The sequence below is a fragment of the Eucalyptus grandis genome, chromosome 4 (assembly GCF_016545825.1).
Source record: "Eucalyptus grandis isolate ANBG69807.140 chromosome 4, ASM1654582v1, whole genome shotgun sequence".
NCBI classification, from domain to species: domain Eukaryota; kingdom Viridiplantae; phylum Streptophyta; class Magnoliopsida; order Myrtales; family Myrtaceae; genus Eucalyptus; species Eucalyptus grandis.
This window is the reverse complement of record NC_052615.1, coordinates 18,136,956-18,162,226: the sequence shown is the minus strand read 5'-3', so window position 1 is coordinate 18,162,226 and position 25,271 is coordinate 18,136,956. Positions and strand designations below refer to the sequence as shown.

The following is a 25,271-nucleotide window of genomic DNA, read 5'->3' as shown; positions in this document are numbered from 1 at the left end:
GTATGATCAGTGCATCTTCACAGAAGTTCTGTCTAATGTTGATGGCGAGTTGTTAACTCATATTATTATTGTTCAGAATCCTTTGAAAGACCTGCTTTGCAGACTCTCGAGATGTTTCGATCTATGCGTTCTCCCTTCAAGCAACTCGTTTGATACCCGTGAACTTCCCTTGTAAGATGTGTTCAGCTAATATTCATATACACCATCTGGATGTTGTCGATAAACTTGAAATTTGGGAGAGAAAGTGCCATTAAGATGTTAGGGTTGTCTAAAATCTTGATATCGGAGCTTAGAGGTTCTTTTGTAAACTTAACATATGGATATAGGGATTAAATGTGGCTTTTGGTTCTTCACATTTTAGAAATTGCATTCTCCTTTACCATATGGATAGCTAGGCTGCTTATAGATTGCTTAAAATAGGAAATGATGTGGCTTATTTCATGATGCTTAGGCACACGATCTCACATCATGCATCTGATTTCATTCCAAAGATACTAATGGAAAATATACACTTCGTCCTCCATCATGAAATTCCAATAAGTCTTCTTCACAAAGAGTTTAATAAAGTTGATGACCAGAGTGATCGACCATGTTTATATTGTGAGGACTCCAATACCATGATTGAGATCCCATGCTATATAATACATAAATCGGCATGTGTCCTGTTGATGATAACATAACTTGTGTACAAGGTCTCACCCATATCAAGGAAAGTGAACTACAAAGAAGAGATGGATGTTCCGGTAATAATTATAGCTCATATCTCTTGAGTCGGGCCGATTGGTTTGCTCAACTTTAATGGGTATTTGTAATTTTATTTTTTTCCATTTTGGCTCCCGGATTGTTTTGTCAAAAGTTCAAACAGGAATCCTTCCTTTTTATTAGTAGTTTTCTAATCAAGTTTGTGCATCCAATTGTTGCATTGACAGTGTCGGCCTTGGACAATAACATTGACAGAATGTTAGCGATCACCGGTAGCTGGCTAATTTTGCATTCAATGTTGGTAACGACAATTATATCTTTGCTAATATGCTCATGGTGGTACATCTTCCTTTACTCTTACCCTAAGGTATGGCCATAGCCCCGTCACACATCCCGCATTAAGGGAAGGGGATAGATTGGTTCTGCAAGATTTGCTTTTCCCCGTTTCGGGCATACACGGACATGATCGGCGAGAGAAGAAAGAGGGTAAGAAGTGGCATCGAAGATATATTTGGTTCGACAAAGGCTGACGGTATAGACCAAACGTCCAACGATCATTAGCTAAAGCAGAAGAAGAAGGATGAAGGGTGCAAAGTGCCGGTATCTTGCGGATCGATGAGGAATTTTTGAATGTCAAAAGCATCTCATGGAATGAAAAGATCTCGTATTTAACGTGAGCAGAAAACGTTCTTCAGTTTATAGTCGGTAGTATTGTATAATTGTGTTGCAATGAAGAAAATACATTTTATGTCTCGAGAAAATGTTGAAGAATGTCCCGAGTTGGAAGACAAATGTGAAATGCAAGAACTGCAAGATTCTTCAGAGTATGCACTTATAACTATGTTCAGAATGTTTGACTTTACTCACCATGAACAAAATTAAATTGATGAACATTTTATGATAATGAGAATTCAAAGTCAAGTTTACACTTTATTTAAAAAAAAAACAAACTGGAAAATTTTGGTACGAACTTAAAATATTTATTCCGTTCAAAGCAAATATGATCAAGTTTAGAATGTTTGTTTTCACTTAATATGAACAAAATTAAATTGATAAGCATTTCATGAGAATGATAATTCAATACCAAGTTCACATTTTATTAAAAAAACAATTGGAAAAAAATTGGAACAGAAATTTTGTACATAACCAAACGTGTTTTTTGTTCTTTTTCTATTCCGAAAATGTAATTTTTTTACGATTACCAAACGTGTTTACATTCTTTTTCTATTCCGAAAACGTAAATTTTATACGATTCCAAACGCATTTTTTATTCGAAAATTGTTCCCTGAATGCAAATATTTTTTCTATTTCTGTTTCCCTAACAATTTTTAAACAAACGGAAACAAACAAGGCCGCCGATTGGGTCGTAAAAGCCCAACTCAATCAATCCCTTCCTTTGAACTAGGTATCACGCCCACCCCAATCGCTGTTTGACGTTCTTTGTTCTGAAGCCCCGTTGGGCTCTTGTCTTATTTTACCTAGTTGAGTTGAAATGAAATGAAGCATTTTCGACCAAAAAAAAAAAAACCTTTGGCTTTTTTTTTTTTTTTTTTTGAGAAAATAAAACAAAAACAACCTTTGACTTTTAATCTAATTGAGATGTCACTATTTTTTTTTCCCTGGTTTCACGCACGTAAGTAATTATCCGAAAACAACCAAAGTCTTTTCGCCTCTTAAAATTAACAAAATGAAAAGAAATATATATCCATTATATATGATACCTTTTTAATTATATTGAAATTTTCTGAAAAAATTATGATGGTAGTCTAAAACTCTCTCTTTACGAAAAAAAGGTCAAAAAAAAAAAAAAAAAAAAAACGGGGAAAGGAGGCTCATGAAAGTGCGGCCTCCTCCCCCACCTTCCTTCCTTCCTTCCTTCTTCCTCTTTTTAGCGTAATAAGATAGTCTAAAACTCTCTCTCTCTCTCTCTCTCTCCGCCTCCATTGCTGCTTGCATAGCATGAGAATAGACCCGACTCTCTCTCATTCTCTCTCTCTCTCTCTCTCTCACTCTCCAAATCGTTTCTCTCTCTATCGCCGCCGCCGCCGCCGCCGCCGCCGTCGCCGTCGCCGATCGCCGTCTTTCTCTCTGCTCCCGTCCGGTGCGTTTCTTGGGGTTTTTGTTGTCTAGCTGCTGGCCCGGCGGCGTCCCCCGATCAGTGGAATTCCAGGGTTTTAGAGTCCCCCGGCGATCTCCGCCGCCCGCGCCCCGCCTCCTTGAGCTCCCTCCCCCGCGAACGACGGCCACCGCCGCCGCGAATTCCGACGATACCGTCAGGATGGCCTTCGCCTCGCGGCTCCAGTTCTTCGTGAGGACCGATGGCAAGACCTTGGTCTTCCGGGCGAATTCCAGCGATACCGTGCGGTCGGTGCACGAGCGGATTCACCTGATCACTAAAATTCCCGTCGTTGAACAGAGGCTGATTTATAGAGGGAAGCAACTGCAGTGCGATAAATCTTTGGCCGAGTGTTCTATCCAAAATGATGCCTGCCTCCATTTGGTTGGCCGAATGCGGAGCACGGGGCACTCAAAGGCTTGGCGAATCATCGATGACATGATTTCGCTTGTTCGCCGCCTTTGTGAAGGTGAAACAGTGCCCTATGCTCTTAAAACTATTAGAACTAAGATATCAGAGTACCTGTCGATGACTCCTAAGGATGATGATGATGCAGCTACTGGGCATCTTCAGCTATTTATGTCATTTTCTGTGCCTGCGGCGCTTGTTATGCTCTACATGTCGCCAATTAGGGATAACAAGGAGCATGCCGAGGAGTCAATTAGGCATTTCCTAGAATCATGTATAACTGAGTTGCCAAAGTCTTTGCGATCGCGCTGTGCACCAATAGTGCTGGAGTTTTGTAACCTGCTCAGGAGAATAGCTTCTGATGACCCATTGTACTTGTCTTGCCAGACTAGTTTTGGGTCGATGATGAAGGTTATTAAGGTTCGATGGGTATCGAAACATACCGAAAGTGTAAAGAGAGCGATATCTATAAAAGAGATATTCCCTTTTGTTAAAGAGCTGGCAGATAAGTTGTCCAAAGATTTGGAATTGTCCCTTCATACTATAGCAAGTTTGGGGACTTGGAGCGATGTCCATGACTTCAAGATGTTCTTGCGCCCTTTGCGAACTGTAATGTCTGGATACAAGGGTTTCAAGCATCCAATCTCTTTGCCTATGGAAAATGAACATCGCCATGTTCTGTTGTGTAAGGAGGAGGTTGAATTGCTTTATCAAGTCTTTGAGGACGTGCTAAAGAAGATGGGTGAGTGTCTTTTCAGAATGGAGCAGTGGTTATCTGCAAACGTAAGTGGGGAAATTGATATTGCATGTCCAGCGTGGCCTCAATATCTTACTATTTTGAAAGAACTGAATGGCATTTCTAAACTTTATTTGGGTTCTGAGGAAGAATTTTGGACAATTTTGAGCATGAGGAAGCGTGCGTTGTGTATGCTTGTTGTCCGTTATGCAAAGCGAAGTGCTGATCACAAATGGCTTCTTGAGCGCAAAGATATTATGGATTTTGAGTCTAGAAGGCACTTAGTGATGATGATGTTCCCTGAAGTGAAAAGGGACTTTCAGGAACAACATGAGATGCTGATTGACAGGTCTCAGTTATTGTCAGAATCATTTGACTACATAGCTAATGCAAAAGCTGAATCTTTGCATGGGGGTATACTAATGGAATTTAAAAATGAGGAAGCAACTGGTCCTGGTGTCTTGCGCGAGTGGTTTGTTCTGGTTTGCCAAGCTATTTTCAATCAACAAAATCCTCTTTTTGTAGCATGTCCCAATGATCGCAGAAGGTTCTACCCAAATCCAGGTAATATTGCATGGCAATGTGTGTGATTTTGTTTAAGAATGCTGGTTGTTGTCCTTAGGTTTTGTGAAACCAAAAAAAGTGGATGATGGAGTGCTTATCATTTCAGTATATTGAATGGAGTTTGACATATAATTAGCACTTATGGCTCTAGTATGTAGAGTGAATATGAGTGGGTTGGTAGCTTTAACATTCCTGTTTGGTTTCTGCCAAAATGGAATCAGAACCAAGAGTTTTGGATAGAAAAGTTGAACAAACAGTACAAAGTATAGATGAACTGCCCAAATACCCAGTGAGTTAGGTTCAATACATAGGTTTAACCCATTTTCTTTGCCTTCCTACTATTGCTCGTTTGATATTTCTGTCTCTTGTTTTTCTTATTTCTTCTGCAATTGCCAGCGTGCTCTCGTGTGAAGAGAGAGAGAGATAAAGAGAGAGGTTGTGTCACTGGATGAGTACTAACTATAAATGAGCTATGGTGGCTAATATTTCAAAGATGATGATAGATGGGTTTGAAAGTCTTTTCTTGTAGGAAGAAGAGAAAGGCTAAACCTTTAATCTGAAGGTGATGGTAGATCACGATATTGGGACTTTTGAGGAATGGGAAGTCGGGGGCAATCCTGCCAAGTAGATAATGAGTAAAATTTTAGAGACTACTTTGCTAAAGGACAAATGGTAAAGATAGTTAAAAAAAGTCAAACCAAATCGGTCAATCAGTCAAGTTTTGATCTTCGTTTATTTAACACTTTTTGACCTGAAACCAATCTGTTGGAATGGATCAAATGAATTTGGTATGAATAAGGCCATGGTTTAACTAAAAAAAAATTATTTGGTTTTGGAAGTATGGGTTTTTAGGCAACCTGGTTATTTGGCATGTTGAACCCCTTCTCTTTGCAGACCACACAATTATTCTTTGTGACAAAGATAGTCTCAGAGAACTAGATACACAGTGGAGTAAAATGTCATAGTATGGATCATATGGCTGCATGTTGTCAATTAAGGCTTTAATAGTTGGTTTTATTGCTGTACAAAGATAAAGATTGATTGAAGTAATTGGGGGGTTGTGTCAGCTGGAAAGTTGACCTTACAAACGCAAGATTGGTCCAGGGGATAGAGTTGAGTTTTGCTATTATTTTTGCCTATTAGGAATTCCGGGTTGTTTACTTGGAATTCATTCGGTTCAATGACCTTGAAGTCTTAATGAAATTGCATGCTAGATTTAGAGTATTTAATTCTCATACAAGTAAGAGGAAAATGCAAAGCCCCTTCAACTTTTAGGCTGTACATGTTTGCCCCTTAACTTTCAACCGCAACATATTACTCTCCTAAATTTCATTTTGTGACAGCCGTTAATCCTCCATTATGATTTCAGTTAACATGTGCAATGCACATGACTTTTTAGGAGTGAATGTATTTTCATCTCATTTTTTCTTACGTAAATCTCTCTTTTACCCTTGTTCTTGTAGTTTGTTATTCTTTATGCCTACATGGAGCTGTGGATACATAAAAAGTTTCTTGGGGGATTGCTGGGCTGTTGATAGTTATTAAATAAATAAACCTTTTGAGATCTACTTGTGTGGTCACCTTGCCCTTCTGTTAGTTCAGTTCTGTTACCTTTGTTTTAAATGTCTTATCAGTATTGACAATCAACACTAGAGTGTTTTGGAATTTGAACATTTAAATTGATTTATTTCGTCTTGTCCTCTGTCTCTACATATAAGTCCTCTATTTGACATTGGTCATGATGATTACCTGAGTTCTGTTGTTTTACTGGTACGCAGCCTCTACGGTGGAACCCCTGCACCTCAAGTATTTCAACTTCTCTGGTCGAATGATAGGCTTAGCTCTGATGCATAAAGTACAAGTAGGGATTGTTTTGGATCGGGTATTTTTCTTGCAATTGGGTGGATATTCTATTTCTCTGGAAGACATAAGAGATGCAGATCCTGACATGTATAATAACTGCAAGTGGATTCTGGAAAGGGATCCTGAATATATTGATTCTGATGCTTTAGGACTAACATTCGTGAGAGAAGTTGAGGAGTTGGGATTGAGGCGAGTTGTGGAACTCTGTGATGGTGGGAAGGGCATGGTGGTGAATAGCAAGAATAGGAATGATTATGTTGATCTTCTTATAAAACATAAGTTTGTTACCTCAATCTCTCAACAGGTATCGCGTTTTGCACAAGGTTTTGGTGATATGCTTAGCGACTTGAGGTTGCAGAAGTTCTTTTTTCAAAGTTTAGAGCTTGAAGATATTGATCAAATGCTACATGGGAGTGGGAATGATATTTCTGTTGAAGATTGGAAGGCACATACAGAGTACAATGGTTACAAATCTAATGATTCTCAGATAGACTGGTTTTGGAAGGTATGTGCCCGTGTTTGTGGATTTTATTATTTAATTTGTTACCTTTTGAGTCAATAATCTCTCTCTGCATATGGTAGTCTGTTTGAATGTTATCTGGTTTGTCCTTTTATTATATTTTCTCATAATCTTGTAGGCCTGTGGCGCCTCATATTCTGTTTTCTGTATTATGTAAAATTTTGGATCTCAAAGATGAAGCTGGACTTGGATCCTAATTAGGGAGTATATTGCCATGAGTAAATTCCTTTGGACATTACGCCTAAAGGTTATAGGCAGCACTGTTGGGTTCATTTAAGCATCGTGAGTAATTACATTATTCTATGACAGAATTCAGAAGCAAAGAATGGGTTGAATTCAGTAAATCGCATTAAATCATATTCATGGCTTCTGCTGAAATCCAACTCTAAGTAGAAAAAAGAAACCTTGAATTTGAGTTAAAGTAGATATAGCAAATTTACTAAAATCCTAGCATACCTCTAATTTTCATAAGGTTACTTATCTAAAATTAGCTAGCCAAAGCGGGCAATCAGCCATGCACAGTCAGAATGCTTCATCTTCTTGGGGACTTGAGTAGATATGTTTATTAGACATAATTAGCTTGTCTAATCTGTGGGTGCATCATTTCTTCCCACTGGAGATAACGTGGCCTTGAGTTATGGAAGTGGTCAATTATTAGCTTCTTTCAATTTATTCTTATAGTCATTAAATTTGCAGCTGGAACCAATAGTTGGTCAGTCTGAGCATGCTCTGGGAAAATTTGCTGAATTAGACTTCTTGTTTAAAAACCCTTGAACTTAGAATGTATCGCAGAATCAATCTACTAAAATTTGCTTAGACATTCCACATGGATGCAAACCTCTCTTCTTCTGTCCAACATAATCTTGGAGGAACATTTTAACCCATGTGATCAAGTTCTCCATACCAGAAGTACATGTTGTCCTGCTAGGTGAGAAGGTTATCACTTGCTCATGTCCTTAGTATGCTTGCTTATGAATGGTAAGTCATCCAATTCCTTGCGCAAGTGCAAGGTGCAACTTCATGGTACCTGTCTTTATCAACCAAAACTTACTAAATAAGTAAGAAGCATTCTTATGTTAGCATGGGCTCTATTTACATGGCTAGGTTTGCAGGTGTGTGCTCCTGAAAGATAATCTGTACAGATGCTTTCTTGACTATCTCAAGCATAAAAATGGTTCTCTGTGTTTCTTAGTCTGGACTCTGTGGGGAGGAAAGATTGCCCTTGCTTTAAAAGGCATTGGATTTTTAATATAAAGTACGAAAGATTGAAATTCCTGATGTCTAGGCTCTGTGACTCAACCATGCAAGATGCATGGTGGAGGCTAGTTGCCATGGCAATACATTATGGACAGACTGGGATTGTTGGATGCATAATGTGTTTGTACTCTCGTATGGTTTTTTAGATTGCAGTTTTCTTTGGGTTGGACTTGTGGAAATTTTCCTCCAACAAGACTCTTAGTCATGGTAATTTAGTGCTGAACTATTGTAGAAGAGTAGTGATGAGATGCAATTTTGCATCACAGGATCAAAATGTAGGTCCTGAAGATACCTCATTACTGTTGGTGAACGATCCTCTAGATATGGCTGGAGAGACCTAGTTAATTCCCTAATTGGCATAAAATTATCTTCACTAATTTCATAAATTGTAATGAAAATTCTGCATTACTTTTCTCTTCAATTTCATACTCTTGCTAAATCCAATGCAGATTGTCAGCGAAATGTCACCACAGCAGAAAAAGAATATCCTTTTCTTCTGGACGTCGGTGAAGTATCTGCCCGTGGAGGGATTTCGGGGTTTGGCATCTCGCCTTTACATATTCAAGTCTATGGAGGACATCAGCCACCTACCATCATCCCATACATGCTTTCATCGTCTGTGCTTTCCACCTTATCCCAGCATGACCATCATGGAACAGCGCCTTTCCATCATCGCTCAAGAACATGTAGGCTGCAGCTTCGGTACTTATTGACAATTCGATTTCATCATTGGACGCTTAAAGGGCATCATAACCATCTGATCTATCATTGGACGCTTAAAGGGGGTGTTGTGGATATTTTGTCTCGTCTGTCTTCTGTCGTTGGGGTCTTTGTTGTTCCCCTCTTTTAACTGTTCATACATATGTTATAGATGCAGGGTATATATAAAGTTTGGGTGCAGGATGAAAGGGAAGCTCATCCCCTCTGCGGGACTTCATTTTTCTGGTAGAGATGGTCACTTTGCTTTGGCATGTAGATATACAGAAAGATTGACTGCAATACATCTCTCTCTCTCTCTCTCTCTCTCTCTCTCTCTCTCTCTCTCTCTATATATATACCCCCTACCCCCCCCTTCCCTTTCTCTCTCTTCCCCAACCCACCCACGCACCCCTGCGCACTTGTGCAAACACGCTCTATTATGGTTTGTCTGGATGTGTTAGTGGAAATGAATTCAATACTTCGATGGTGGGGACAGGGGAAGTTACAACCCTCTTCAGAAATTTTTCATCATTGATCAAATAGGTATAGGCCATCGTTGAATGTATGCAGCCAGTCATGCACCACATGGATGCATAGGGCTTTTGATCAAAGATACTTCGTTTTGAACCTTTTATGTATCATTTTGAGATACTGAGATACGAATGAAATATTTGCTTTTGACCAAAAAAATAATAATAATAAATCGAAGGAGATTAACCTTTGTGAATTGATTTCAAGATATTTTTTTTATTTATATTAACTATGCTATTGCTTGTATATATTCAAGAGTACCTTTTAAGATATTTTATTCAATATTTAAATTTAAATTTTAAATTAATAGGTGCAAGAAATTTGAGAATGACGAGTCAATAAACAAATGCTAATGGGTAGGATACAGGCCATGTGGCATAATTATGGCATGTGGCTTACTATGTGGGAAGCATAGAGACAAGATAAACTTCCATGCGGCGAGTACATGAGTAAAATGTTCTCACTGCTCCCGGCTTTACTATATATAATTAACCTGAATTCTATTAAAATTCTCAGTATTTATTGTAATGTTAAAACTGAGTGAAAATCAGTGGAATTTATCCGAGTGTATAAAATGATTTGTTCTTTAAATTATTCTAATTTAATTTTAATACGTTATTCACTTAGTTAATAAAATTACGAGTATCAATTATGTAACAAAATATATTTCGTGTTTTGACTTAATCTCACATCAAATGGATAAATGGTATATTTAAAGATACTTTTTATATTTTTTCAAATTTATAATCAATGAGGTAAGTCGAAAGAAATAAATGTTGAGCCCAATTTTTGAACAAAAATACGCGTTTGTAAACTTGTTCCGGGAATAAAAATAAACGAAAATTTGGATAATTTTTTTTATTTCTTTTATTTTTTCTATTTTTTCTTTATTTTCCTTTTTTTCTTTTTCTTTTTCATTTTTTTCTTCTTTTGGCCGAGCTCGCCCGGCGGGGCGGCGAGGCGTGGCCTCGCCGGCCGCCGGGCGAGATTTTTTTTTCTTAAATTTAAGAGAAAAAAAAAAAAAGTCTTATTTATTGGTTTTCGTTTACATTTCTTTGTCCAAAAAAACAGAAAAAAGTAAAAACACAAAAAAAATACAAACAAACGGGGCCTTAATATCAAGATTTTTTTTTCTTAAATTTTCTTATTTATTGGTCGGTCCAATAAGCTTTGGGCTTCTTTAAAGATACTTTATTTTATCCATCTTAATTTTAAGCGTTAATTGTTAATAACTAGTAGATATTTGAGAATGGCAAATCAATAAACAAATGTTAATTAGTTGAATATAGACAATGTGGCAAACTTATGCCACGTGGTAACAATGTAAACAAAGTTGACTTTTACATGGCGAGCATAGAAATAAATATTCTTCGAGTTCTGACTTTAAACGTGCATATATATATGTGCGCACGCACGCCCTAAATCATGAAGAATCTTTAGTTCTTTTATGTAATCTTAAAATTTAATACGTTTGTTTCGTGGAAAAAAAAATTTGGAAAAAAAATTCCTGTAAATAATTTTTTTATCGCTTGAAATCGTGAGTTGATAAAATCTTTTTATTATCAATAACAATTTATATCTAAACATTTTTCATGGATGATAATTTTTTTTCATTTCTCATTTTTATAATTATCAGAATTTAGGAATTGGGCATGGATTCATTGTCTAAAATATACACAATTTGCAACCAAAAAATTAAATTGAAATAATTTTGAAAATATAATAACAAAATTTGAGATAATCATGAGCCGAATGACGCGCCTGATCACCCAACCCCAAGATGCCCAAAAGGCTAATGGACGGGTTTGGTCTAGATTCTAAGGTCTACTGTAAAAAAAAAAAGTCTTAACTCGTGTCAACTTGAAATTCTGTGTAACTTTTATTTTATATCACGAAGAGACAAGGATAAGAAAGTGCAAAACAACTAACGATTCTGTCTTCTTCTTCTTCCTTTTTTTAATGATGGCAAGGAGACGGGATCGTATGTTCATATGGACCGGGTGAAATGGATATGCTTTACGACGATTTCATGTAGATGGCCTCACCCCGGGGACCGTGCGTGTTCCCCGACTTTTGTACCTTTTTGCGGCATCAACCTTTGGCTTTTTCTTTTTGAGAAAATAAAACAAAAACAACCTTTGACTTTTAATGTAATTGAGATATCACTAATTTTTTTTTCCTGGTTCCACGTACGTAAGTAATTATCCGAAAACAACCTAAGTCTTTTCACCTCTTAAAATTAACAAAATGGAAAAAAAAAAGTGTCTATTATATATGATTCCTTAATAATTATATTAAAAATTCCTGAAAAGATTATGATGATTGGATATCGAAAGATTAATAGAACACCGCGATTTTCAAAAAAAAAAATCATATAAACATATGCGATCTAAAAACCGTAACATGATAATTACCCTCGTTTATGGTGACGTGAGTGTATATGTAGGAAAATTACTTACCTTAATTTTGAGAACAACAAATTGTTAAGATCATCAACATGGAATGCAACTTGTTTATATTCTCCATTCGTGTACTATAAGTGAAGCTGCTTGACCTTTTAGCTGGACATACAGGTCGCCTAATTAGGCAAGTGCAAAATTCATTTGAAATTCATCTTTGATCATAACGCAAAAACCAAAAAATGGATCCCACAATTTGAAAAGAAGTTTACCTAGCGGTACCGATTCATACTTATTGAAATTCTTAATAATTTCAAGCAATTCAAAAAATGTAACATAATAATTACCCTCATTTATGGCGACAAAGGTTTATATGATCAGGAAACTACTTAATTTAGATTAATAGCATGGCAGATCTTCATGATTAGCGATATCGAATGTAATTTTGGAAGCTAAGTCAATTTTCTCTCCAATCGTGCATCATAAGCATAGCCACTTGACCATTGAACCCCACATAACTCCGCTCGATTAGGTATGCAGAAACCTTAATCCGAAAACTATGACTCCAATCTTGGAAGCCGAATCAATTTTCTCTCCAATCGTGTATCCTAAGCGTCACCACCAGCCCTTCAAACACTATATAACTCTGCCCGATTAGGCATTCAAAAACCTTAATTTTAAAAAACTCCAGCTCCTGATCTCAACGAAAAACCGACAGAAAAGAAACTAGGTCCTCAATTAGGACAAGCACAACTGCCATACTCATGAAAAGTTCGTGCGGCCTCCTCCACCGGAACCCTCCCCCTCCTTCCTTCCTTCCTTCCCCTTTTTATTAATAAATTTTTCTTCTTCTTGTCTTTGATTTCCTCTTAGCGTAAAAAAAAACTCTCTCTCTCTCTCTCTGCTTCCATTGATGAACTCTGCTGCTTGCACACAGCCGACTCTCTCTCTTACTTTCTCTCTCTATCGCCGCCGCCGCCGCCGCCGCCGCAGCCGCAGCCGCAGTTGCCGATCGCCGATCACCGTCTTTCTCTCTGCTCCCGGCCGCGATCGCTGGGCCGTCCGGTGCGTTTCTTGGGTTTTTGTTGTCTAGCTGCTGCCCGGCGGCGTCGCCCGATCGGTGGAATTCCAGGGTTTTAGAGGCCCCCGGCGATCTCCGCCGCCCGCGCCCCGCCTCCTTGAGCTCCTTCCTCCGCCGCGGCGACCGACGTCCACGGCGGCGCGTGAGCTCCTCCCCCCCGAACGACAGCCGCCGCCTCGCCTCCGCCGTTCCAGCGATACCGTCAGGATGGCCTTCGCCTCGCGGCTCCAGTTCTTCGTGAGGACCAATGGCAAGAGCTTGGTCTTCCAGGCGAATTCCAGCGATACCGTGCAGTCGCTGCACGAGCGGATTCAGCTGATCACTGGAATTCCCGTCATTGAACAGTGGCTGATTTACAGAGGGAAGAAGCTGCAGTGCGAGAAATCTTTGGCCGAGTGTGCTATCCAAAATGATGCCAGCCTGAATTTGGTCGGCCGAATGCAGAGCACGGGGCACCCGCAGGCTTGGCGAATCATTGACGACATGATTTCGATTGTTCGCCACCTTTGTGAAGGTAAAACCGTGAACGATGCTCTTAAAACTATTAGAACTAAGATATCGGAGTACCTGTCGATGACTCCTAAGGATGATGATGATGCAGCTACTGGGCATCTTCAGCTATTTATGTCATTTTCTGTGCCTGCGGCGCTTGTTATGCTCTACATGTCGCCAATTAGGGATAACAAGGAGCATGCCGAGGAGTCAATTAGGCATTTCCTAGAATCATGTATAACTGAGTTGCCAAAGTCTTTGCGATCGCGCTGTGCACCAATAGTGCTGGAGTTTTGTAACCTGCTCAGGAGAATAGCTTCTGATGATCCGTTGTACTTGTCTTGCCGGAGTAGTCTGGGGTCGATGATGGAGGTTATTAAGGTTCAATGGGTATTGGACCATACCGAAAGTGTGAAGAGAGCGATATCTATAAAAGAGATATTCCCTTTCGTTAAAGAGCTGGCAGATAAGTTGTCCGAAGTTTTGGAATTGTTCCCTCATACTATAGCTAGTGTGAGCGATGTCAATGATTTCACGATGTTTTTGCGCCCTTTGCGAACTGTAATGTCTGGATACAAGGGTTTCAAGCATCCAATCTCTTTGCCTATGGAAAATGAACACCACAATGTTCTGTTGTGTAAGGAGGCAGTCGAATCGCTTTATCATATCTTTGTGGACATGCTAAAGAAGATGGATGAGTGCCTTTTCAGAATGGAGCATTGCTTATCTGCAAACGTAAGTGGGGAAATTGATTGGTCTCCATATCTTACTATTTTGAAAGAACTGAATGCCATTTCTAAACTTTATTTGGGTTCTGAGAAAGAATTTTGGACGATTTTGAGCAAGAGGAAGCGTGCATTGTGTATGGATTTTGAATCTAGGAGGCACTTAGTGATGATGATGTTCCCTGAAGTGAAAAAGGACTTTGAGGAACAACATGAGATGCTGATCGACAGGTCTCAATTATTGTCAGAATCATTCGAGTATATAGCTAATGCAGAAGCTGAATCTTTGCATGGGGGTATATTTATGGAATTTAAGAATGAGGAAGCAACTGGTCCTGGTGTCTTGCGCGAGTGGTTTGTTCTGGTTTGCCAAGCTATTTTCAATCAACAAAATCCTCTTTTTGTAGCATGTCCCAATGATCGCAGAAGGTTCTACCCAAATCCAGGTAATATTGCATGGCCATGTGTGTGATTTTGTTTAAGAATGCTGGTTGTTGTCCTTAGGTTTTGTTAAACCAAAAAAAGTGGATGATGGAGTGCTTATTATTTCAGTATATCGAATGGAGTTTGACATATAATTAGCACTTATGGCTCTAGTATGTAGAGTGAATATGAGTGGGTTGGTAGCTTTAACATTCCTGTTTGGTTTCCACCAAAACGGAATCAGAACCAAGAGTTTTGGATAGAAAAGTTGAACAAACAGTACAAAGCATAGATGAACTGCCCAAATACCCAGTCAGTTAGGTTCAATACATAGGTTTAACCCATTTTCTTTGCCTTCCTACTATTGCTCGTTTGATATTTCTGTCTCTTGTTTTTCTTATTTCTTCTGCAACTGCCAGCGTGCTCTCGTGTGAAGAGAGAGAGAGATAGAGAGAGAGAGGTTGTGTCACTGGATGAGTACTAACTATAAATGAGCTATGGTGGCTAATATTTCAAAGATGATGATAGATGGGTTTGAAAGTCTTTTCTTGTAGGAAGAAGAGAAAGGCTAAACCTTTAATCTGAAGGTGATGGTAGATCACGATATTGGGACTTTTGAGGAATGGGAAGTGGGGGTCAATCCTGCCAAGTAGATAATGAGTAAAATTTTAGAGACTACTTTGCTAAAGGACAAATCATAAAGATAGTTAAAAAAAGTCAAACCAAATGGGTCAATCAGTCAAGTTTTGATCTTCGTTTATTTAACACTTTTTGACCTGAAACCAATCTGTTGGACTGGATCAAATGAATTTGGTCTGAACAAGGCGATGGTTTAACTAAAAATTTTCAATTTGGTTTTGGAAGTATGGGTTTTTAGGCAACCTGGTTATTTGGCATGTTGAACCCCTTCTCTTTGCAGACCACACAATTATTCTTTGTGACAAAGATAGTCTCAGAGAACTAGATACACAGTGGAGTGAAACATCATAGTATGGATCATATGCCTGCATGTTGTCAGTTAAGGCTTAATAGTTGGTTTTATTGCTGTACAAAGATAAAGATTGATCGGAGTAATTGGGGGGTTGTGTCAGCTGGAAAGTTGACCTTATAAACGCAAGATTGGTCCAGGGCATAGAGTTGAGTTTTGCTATTATTTTTGCCTATTAGGAATTTGGGGTTGTTTACTTGAAATTCATTCGGTTCAATGACCTTGAAGTCTTAATGAAATTGCATGCTAGATGTAGAGTATTTAAATCTCATACAAGTAAGAGGAAAATACAAAACCCCTTCAACTTTGGGTTGTACATGTTTGCCCCTTAACTTTCAACTGCAACATATTACTCTCCTAAATTTCATTTTGTGACAGCCGTTAATCCTCCATTACGATTTCAGTTAACATGCGCAATGCACACGACTTTTTAGGAGTGAAAGTGTATTTTCATTTCATTTTTTCTTATGTGAATCTCTCTTTTACCCTTGGTTCTTGTAGTTTGTTATTCTTCATCTCTTTGGGGAATTTTTTTTTATAATTGGTGCCTACATGGAGCTGTGGGTACATAAAAAGTTTCTTGGGGGATTGCTGGGCTGTTGATAGTTGTTTTTTTTTTTTAAAAAAACTTTGGAGATCTACTTGTGTGGTCACCTTGCCCTTCTGTTATTACAATTCCGTTACCTTTGTTTTAAATGTCTTATCAGTATTGACAATCAACACTTGAGTGTTTTGCAATTTGAACATTTAAGATGATTTATTTCATCTTGTCCTCTGTCTCTGATTGTAAGTCCTCTATTCGACATTGGTCATGATGATTACCTGAGTTATATTGTTTTACTGGTATGCAGCCTCTACGGTGGAACCCCTGCACCTCAAGTATTTCAACTTTTCTGGTCGAATGATAGGCTTAGCTCTGATGCATAAAGTACAAGTAGGGATTGTTTTGGATCGGGTATTTTTCTTGCAATTGGGTGGATATTCTATTTCTCTGGAAGACATAAGAGATGCGGATCCTTACATGTATAATAGCTGCAAGCAGATTCTGGAAATGGATGCTGAAGTTATTGATTCTGATGCTTTAAGACTAACATTCGTCAGAGAAGTTGAGGAGTTGGGGTCGAGGAGAGCTGTGGAACTCCGTGATGGTGGGAAGGGCATGGTGGTGAATAGCAAGAATAGGAATGATTATGTTGATCGTCTCATAAACGATCGGTTTGTTACCTCAATCTCTCAACAGGTATTGCATTTTGCACAAGGTTTTGGTGATATTCTTAGCGACTTGGGGTTGCAGAAGTTCTTTTTTCAAAGTTTAGAGCTTGAAGATATTGATCAAATGCTACATGGGAGTGGGAATGATATTTCTGTTAAAGATTGGAAGGCACATACAGAGTACAATGGTTACAAATTTAATGATCCTCAGATAGTCTGGTTTTGGAAGGTATGTGCCCGTGTTTGTGGATTTTATTATTTAATATGCTACCTTTTGAGTCAATAATCTCTCTCTGCATATGGCAGTTTGTTTGAATGTTATCTGGTTTGTCCTTTCATTATCTTTTTTCTCATAATCTTTTCATCGCTGTAGGCCTGTGGCGCCTCATATTCTGTTTTCCGTATTATGTAAAATTTTGGATCTCAAAGATGAAGCTGGACTTGGATCCTAATTAGGGAGGATATTGCCATGAGTGAATTCCTTTGGACATTACACCTAAAGCTTATAGGCAGCACTGTTGGGTTCATTTAAGCATCATGAGTAATTACATTATTCTATGACAGAATTCAGAAGCAAAGAATGGTTTGAATTCAGTAAATCGCATTAAATCATATTCATGGCTTCTGCTGAAATCCAACTCTAAGTAGAAAAAGAAACCTTGAATTTGAGTTAAAGTAGATATAGCAAATTTACTAAAATCTTAGCATGCCTCTAATTTTCATTAGGTTACTTATCTAAAATTAGCTAGCCAAAGCTTGCAATCAGCCATGCACAGTCAGAATGCTTCATCTTCTTGGGGACTTGAGTAGATATGTTTATTAGACATAATTAGCTTGTCTAATCTGTGGGTGCATCATTTCTTCCCACTGAGATAACGTGGCCTTGAGTTATGGAAGTGGTCAATTATTAGCTTCTTTCAATTTATTCTTATTGTCATTAAATTTGCAGCTGGAACCAATAGTTGGTCAGTCTGAGCATGCTCTGGGAAAATTTGCTGAATTAGACTTCTTGTTTAAAAACCCTTGAACTTAGAATGTATCACAGAATCAATCTACTAAAATTTGCTTAGACATTTTACATGGATGCAAACCTCTCTTCTTCTGTCCAACATAATCTTGGAGGAACATTTTAACCCGTGTGATCAAGTTCTCCATACCAGAAGTACATGTTGTCCTGCTAGGTGAGAAGGCTATCACTTGCTCATGTCCTTAGTATGCTTGCTTATGAATGGTAAGTCATCCAATTCCTCGCGCAAGTGCAAGGTGCAATTTCATGGTACCTGTCTTTATCAACCAAAACTTATTAAATAAGTAAGAAGCATTCTTATGTTAGCATGGCCCTATTTACATGGCTAGGTTTGTAGGTGTGTGCTCCTGAAAGATAATCTGTACAGATGCTCTCTTGACTATCTCAAGCATAAAAATGGTTCTCTGCATTTCTTAGTCTGGACTCTGCGGGGAGGAAAGATTGCCCTTGCTTTAAAAGGCATTGGATTTTTAATAAAAAATAAGAAAGATGAAAATTCCTGATGTCTAGGCTCTGTGACTCAACCACGCAAGATGCATGGTGGAGGCTAGTTTCCATGGCAATACATTATGGACAGATTGGGATTGTTGGATGCATAATGTGTTTGTACTCTGGTATGGTTTTTAGATTGCAGTTTTCTTTGGGTTGGACTTGTGGAAAGTTTCATCCAATAACACTCTACTCATGGTAATTTAGTGCTGAACTATTGTAGAAGAGTAGTGATGAGATGCATTTTTGCATCACAGGATCAAAATGTAGGTCCTGAAGATACCTCATTACTGTTGGTGAGTGATCCTTTAGATATGGCTGGAGAGACCTAGTTAATTCCCTAATTGGCATAAAATTATCTTCACTAATTTTATATGTTGTAATGGAAATTCTGCATTACTTTTCTCTTCAAAATCATACTCTTGGTAAATCCAATGCAGATTGTCAGAAAAATGTCACCACAGCAGAAAAAGAATATCCTTTTCTTCTGGACGTCGGTGAAGTATCTGCCTGTGGAGGGATTTCAGGGTTTGGCGTCTCGCCTTTACATATACAAGTCTATGGAGGACATCAGCCACCTACCATCATCCCATACATGCTTTTATCGTCTGTGCTTTCCACCTTATCCCAGCATGACCATCATGGAACAGCGCCTTTCCATCATCGCTCAAGAACATGTAGGCTGCAGCTTCGGTACTTATTGACAATTCGATTTCATCATTGGACGCTTAAAGGGCATCATAACCATCTGATCTATCATTGGACGCTTAAAGGGGGTGTTGTAGATATTTTGTGTCGTCTGTCTTCTGTCGTTGAGGTCTTTGTTGTTCCCCTCTTTTGACTGTTCATACATATATTTATAGATGCAGGGTATAAACAAAGTTTCGATGCAGGATGAAAGGGAAGCTCATCCACCTTTGCGAGACTTCATTTTTCTGGTAGAGATGGTCACTTTGCTTTGACATGTAGATATACAGAAAGATTGACTGCAATACATCTCTCTCTCTCTCTCTCTCTCTCTCTCTCTCTCTCTCTCTCTCTCTCTCTCTACCCCCCCTCTTCCCCAACCCACCCACGCACCTGCGCACGCGTGCAAACACGCTCTATTATGGTTTGTCTGGATGTGTTAGTGGAAATGAATTCAATACTTCGATGGAGGGGACTGGAGAAATTTTTCATCTTTGATCAAATAGGTATAGGCCATCGTTGAATGTATGCAGTCATGCACCACATAGATGCATAGGGCTTTCGACCAAAGATACTTTGTTTTGAACCTTTTATGTATCATTTTGAGATACTGAGATACGAATGAAATATTTGCTTTTGACCAAAAAAAAGAAAAAAAAAAATCGAAGGAGATTAACCTTTGTGAATTGATTTCAAGATATTTTTTATTTATTTATATTAACTATGCTATTCCTTGTATATATTTAAGAGTACCTTTTAAGATATTTTATTCAATATTTAAATTTAAATTTTAAATTAATAGGTGCAAGAAATTTGAGAATGATGAGTCAATAAACAAATGCTAATGGGTAGGATATAGGCCACGTGGCATAATTATGGCATGTGGCTTACTATATGGGAAGCATAGAGACGAGGTAATCTTCCATGCGGTGAGTACATGAGTAAATGTTCTCACTGCTCCCGGCTTTACTATATATAATTAACTTGAATTCTATTAAAATTCTCAGTCTTTATTGTAATGTTAAAACTGAATGAAAATCAGTGGAATTTATCCAAGTGTATAAAATGATTTGTTTTTTTAATTATTCTAATTTAATTTTAATACGTTATTCACTTAGTTAATAAAATTACGAGTATCAATTATGTAACAAAATATATTTCGTGTTTTGACTTAATCTCACATCAAATGGATAAATGGTATATTTAAAGATACTTTTTATATTTTTTCAAATTTATAATCAATGAGGTAAGTTGAAAGAAATAAATGTTGAGCCCTTAATATCAAGATTTTTTTTCTTAAATTTTCTCTATTTATTGGTCGGTCCAATAAGTTTCGGGCTATCTTTAAAGATACTTTATTTTTAATTTTAAGTGTTTTTTGTTAATAATTGGTAGATATTTGAGAATGGCAAATCAATAAACAAATGTTAATTAGTCGAATATAGACAATGTGGCAAACTTATGCCGTAACAATGTAAACAAAGTTAACTTTTACATGGTGAGCTAGAAATAAATATTCTTCGAGTTCTAACTTTAAACGTGCACATATATATTTGTGTGCGCACGCATGTCCTAAATCATGAAGTATCTCTAATTCCTTTATATAATCTTAAAATTTAATATGTTTGTTTCGTGAAATATAAATAATTTGGATAAAAAATTTCCTATAAATGATTTTTTATCGCTTGAAATCATGAGTTGATGAAATCTTTTTATTATCAATAACAATTTATATCTAAACATTTTTCATGGATGATAAAAAAAAAATTTCATTTATTCATTTTTATAAATATCAGAATTTAGGAACTGGGCATGGATTCATTATCTAAAATATACAAAATTTGCAACCAAAAAATTAAATTGAAATAATTTTGAAAATATAATAACAAAATTTGAGATAATCATGAGCCGAATGACGCACCTGATCACCCAACCCCAAGATGCCCAAAAGGCAAATGGGCGGGTTTGGTTTAGACTCTAAGGTCTACCGTAAACCTTACCCCGGGGACCATGCGTATTCCCCGACTTTTGTACCTTTTTGCCGCATCAACCTTTGGCTTTTTCTTTTTGAGAAAATAAAACAAAAACAACCTTTGACTTTTAATGTAATTGAGATATCACTAATTTTTTTCCTGGTTCCACTTACGTAAGTAATTATCCGAAAACAACCTAAGTCTTTTCACCTCTTAAAATTAACAAAATGAAAAAAAAAATTATCCATTATATATGATATCCTTTTAATTATATTGAAATTTTCTAAAAAGATTATGATGATTGGATATCAAAATATTAATAGAGCATCGCGATTTTAGAAAAAGTTTCATATAAACATATGCGATCTAAAAACCGTATTAGGATAATTACTCTCGTTTTCGGTTACGCAAGTGTATATGAGAAATTACTTACCTTAATTTTGAGAATGACAAATTGTTAAGATCGAGATGGAATGCAACTTGTTTATCTTCTCCATTCGTCTAGTATAAGTGAAGCTGCTTTACCTTTTAGCCGGACATAAAGGTTGCCTAATTAGGCAAGTGCGAAATTCATTTGAAATTCACCTTTGATCATACGAAAAAACCAAAAAATGAATCCCACAATTTGAAAAGAAGTTTACCTAGCGTGTCACACCCCGATCCTCGGGCGCACGCCCATCCCTTACTTGGTCGATTTATTTGCGACGTCCCAGGAAAGTCGCCGACCCATTCATTTATATATGCATGCGGAAGTTTAATAAAATCCCCAGACAATCAAACAATGTGATAGAAAAGTAGGATCATATTTTTCAAACCAAGATGAGTCTTTATAGACAAACTAGTTAATTACAAACTTAGGCTGTTTACAAAATTAACGGCTTATCAAAACGGGGACTGTCTTAACATCCATTAGTCAGACCCATTTGCCGATTCTTTAGCCTTCACCTTTCGAACTCCAGGACTTTCGGTCCTCCACGATCGTCATCTAGGGACCTGAAATATTTTCCCCAAACCGAGATGAGACTATGTCTCAGCAAGTTCTACCCCCACTAAGACTTGATTAGGAAGCCAATACGCCATAAGGGCTACCTAAGCACAACACAGGTCAAAGGGCTTACCTTGGCATCAGTTCCTTTCCTGCACATTAGTTCAATTAATAATATCGATAACTACAGCAAACAATCACATTCCACCAATCAGATTGACTCAGCGATCAATCGACTTAATCGATTACATGTCACCACGACCTTTCCCTGGTCGATACATTCAATACTATCTATAAAGTCCGATCGTAGTCTAGGACTGCTCACCCAAAGCTGATAATAGATAGCATAGCTCGCCCAAAGCCGATAGGTATAGTATACTATGTATATGCTCGCCCAAAGCTGATAGGTATAGTATACTATGTATATGCTCGCCCAAAGCTGATAAATTAGGGGCCCCAGGCCAATTTAGTATAATATATATGCTCGCCCAAAGCTGATAATAAGATATATTGCTCACCCAAAGCTGACATATCGCCCGTAGGTCAATATAGTATACCGGTATATCTTGCCCAAAAAAGCGACATATCGCCCGAAGGCCGATATAGTATACCACTCCAACCATATAGTTAATTCATCATTTTTAGGTGTGGGTACACGGTTGGTCTTAGCCAAAATATAATAATTTTACTTAAAATATCCCACCAATTTCATCAGCCCATTACATATTTTTGGTGATGTAAATTGACGCCCGATTATTTCTCCATTAATAACCAAAATCATATAATTTAGGAATAAATCATAAATTCACAATTAATTCGATTTAGCACAAATTAACACTCAAATAAATAAACGGAATGCACCCCGATAATCAGCATGGAGTTTCAGTCGTTGGCCATCTAAATCTTAATTTCCTAATTTAATTAATTAATTAATTAATTTCGAAATTAATAATTAATTACAATAAATTCAATTTAGCTCAAATTGGAGCTCAATTAAACAAACGGACTTCACCACGATCATCGGCATAAAATTCCGGTCACCAGCTATCCCAGTCAAAATTTTCGGAAAATAATAAATAATTAAATTTATTTCGAAAATTAATAGTACAATTTCGAATTAATTATTTAATTTAAAATAATTAATTAAGGCTTAAACAAGATTACTTTAATCCAAACATTTACTTAGCCTTAATTAATTATTCACTAAACTAATCACATCCCTTAATCCACTTAACATTTAAATAAATTAATCTAATCACCTAAACCTACTTAGCTTAATCTAAACATCCCTTAAACGTGATTAACTTACTAAGCGGGGATTAGTGAGTTAACTCACCCGATTAGCGATCCGAGGGGCTCAAATCGATGGGGACGCCGAGGGGATCGATTCACTCCAAGGCGGGCCTAGCTTCCAGGATCGGGAAGCCGGCCAAAACGGGCCACGAAGCCGCTGCCATACCCATTTTTCTCCTCCCTGTTTGTTGCTAGCTGAGGCCGAAAAAAGGCAGATCCAAGTTCGGTTGAGGCATGCAAGGGCTTAGATGGACGGAGGAGGCCGAACCGGACCTAGGCGGTGGCGGTAGGAGCTCCGGCGGTGGTCCACAGCAGCTGGGATGAGCTGGACATCTTGCTGAAACAGAGAGTTAGGCGAGAGGGAGGCTGAGACGAGCGAGGCAGTGGCGAGGCAACGGCGTGTAGCTCGGCGGTGAACGGCGGAGGGCGGAGGCGCGAGACGGCGGTCCAGCAGCTAGCTAGCTACACTGGCGTCCTCAGATCCGCTGGGTCTTCGAGCAAGAACCAGAGATGGAGGAGAGAGACCGCGACGGGAGAGGAAGGGGGAAGACAGAGGGCGCGCGGCCAGGACGGAGCAACGACGGCGTGCGGCGACGTGCGGCAATGGGTCTGGCTCCGGCGGAGGCGCACGACTTCTCCAGCTTCGCTGGTCTGCTCGGTTCTGTCAACAAAGAAGAGAAATGGGGAAGAAAGGGTCGACGGGGAAGAAAGAGGGAGGAGAGAGAAGAAAAGGGGGGCATTCCTTTTCTTTTTCTCTTTATTTAATCTCCCAAAATTGGCCAACCTTGATGATGTCATGTTCCACTATCTCCAATTTCTCACAATCTTGGTCCGTGGGTCCAATTTCTTTTTCCGCCGGCGTAAAATCTCGTACACGTAATTCAATCAATTCTCAATCAATTCCATCCAATTGAAGCTCAATTAAATTAACCTATGTGTCCTGAACCTTCTTATGACTTTTCCCTATCAAATGATCCAACTTGCTTCCCAAATATTCGATCAAAAACGACCCTTTGACAATCTCGAACAAAAACGGCCTTACTTTACTTTTCCGCCAAAAATCTCGATTGTAAAAAAATCTTCCTGGAGATGAGTCGACGTTCCTAAAATGAATTGTGACTTGACGAATTCTCAATTTTTGAATTCGGGTTCGATTTCACGTTAATTTCAATTCGATGCGAATTTAGTGCGTCCTAATCTACCGAGTAGCTTTTAGAAAATTTTCTTGCATTTGACCCGTGGTTGATTATTCTCAAGCTACAAAATACATGTTTGATACATTGGCGACTCTCAATTGTCGTAAAAATCTCAAGGCTTCAAATACAGACACGGGGTATCGAAACGACAGAATAATCGGTCTAGTGCCAATCGACAAGAATTGTGCAATTAGTGGAATCACCCACACTTAATCACATACCTTTGTCGAGTCAACATATCTCCGATTTCTAATCGATCCTATTGTGTCATAATGATCTCTTGCAGATTTGCACGGTAGAGCAGTCGTTTCCTGATCGAATTATCAAGTTTAATGCGTTAAAATTCCTTAACGGCTTCACCTGATAGACTAGTGATCAGTTCAGAGAAAAGAACTATAAATGCGTTGATGAAATGCCCAACTATTTCGATCGAAATTAGAACCTAGATTTCAGGATGTCACATAGCAGTACCGATTCATACTTATTGAAATCCGTAATAATTTCAAGCGGTTCAAAAAACGTAACATAATAATTACCCTCATTTATGGCGACACAAGTTTATATGATTAGGAAAATACTTAATTTAAATTTCGAGCACGGCAGATCTTCATGATTAGCAATATTGAATGTAATTTCGGAAGCTAAGTCAATTTTCTCTCCAATTGTGCATCATAAGCATAGTCTCTTGACAATTGAACCCCACATAACTCCGCCCAATTAGGTATACAAAAAACCTTAATCCGAAAGCTCCAACACCAATCATGGAAGCCGAATCAATTTTCTCTCCAACTGTGTATTCTAAGCGTCACCACCAGCCCTTCAAATCCTATTTAACTTTAAAAAAGAAACTAGATCCTCAATTAGGACAAGCACAAGTACCATATCCATACGTGGTAAAATATCAT

The 25,271-nt window shown here is 38.1% G+C and overlaps 2 protein-coding genes and 1 long non-coding RNA gene across 3 annotated transcripts; 2 read left to right on the top strand and 1 right to left on the bottom strand.

The window, feature by feature from the left end:
• Positions 1 to 2,614: 2,614 nt before the first annotated feature.
• On the top strand, positions 2,615 to 9,187 carry LOC104441476 (E3 ubiquitin-protein ligase UPL5). Its single transcript, XM_039311405.1, has 3 exons — positions 2,615 to 4,526; positions 6,305 to 6,894; positions 8,616 to 9,187. Exons 1-3 carry the CDS (start codon positions 2,981 to 2,983, stop codon positions 8,877 to 8,879), a joined length of 2,400 nt encoding a protein of 799 aa, XP_039167339.1. The 5' UTR covers positions 2,615 to 2,980; the 3' UTR covers positions 8,880 to 9,187.
• A 3,467-nt stretch (positions 9,188 to 12,654) lies between these two features.
• Positions 12,655 to 19,246, top strand: LOC104431336 (E3 ubiquitin-protein ligase UPL5-like). The gene is made up of 3 exons (XM_010043988.3): positions 12,655 to 14,539; positions 16,356 to 16,945; positions 18,673 to 19,246. Exons 1-3 carry the CDS (start codon positions 13,084 to 13,086, stop codon positions 18,934 to 18,936), a joined length of 2,310 nt encoding a protein of 769 aa, XP_010042290.2. The 5' UTR covers positions 12,655 to 13,083; the 3' UTR covers positions 18,937 to 19,246.
• A 2,430-nt stretch (positions 19,247 to 21,676) lies between these two features.
• On the bottom strand, positions 21,677 to 23,889 carry LOC104441477. The gene is made up of 2 exons (XR_724945.2): positions 23,214 to 23,889; positions 21,677 to 21,885 (listed from the first exon to the last, which is right to left on the bottom strand). It is a non-coding gene; the product is annotated as an uncharacterized LOC104441477 (long non-coding RNA).
• Between the last annotated feature and the right edge of the window lie 1,382 nt (positions 23,890 to 25,271).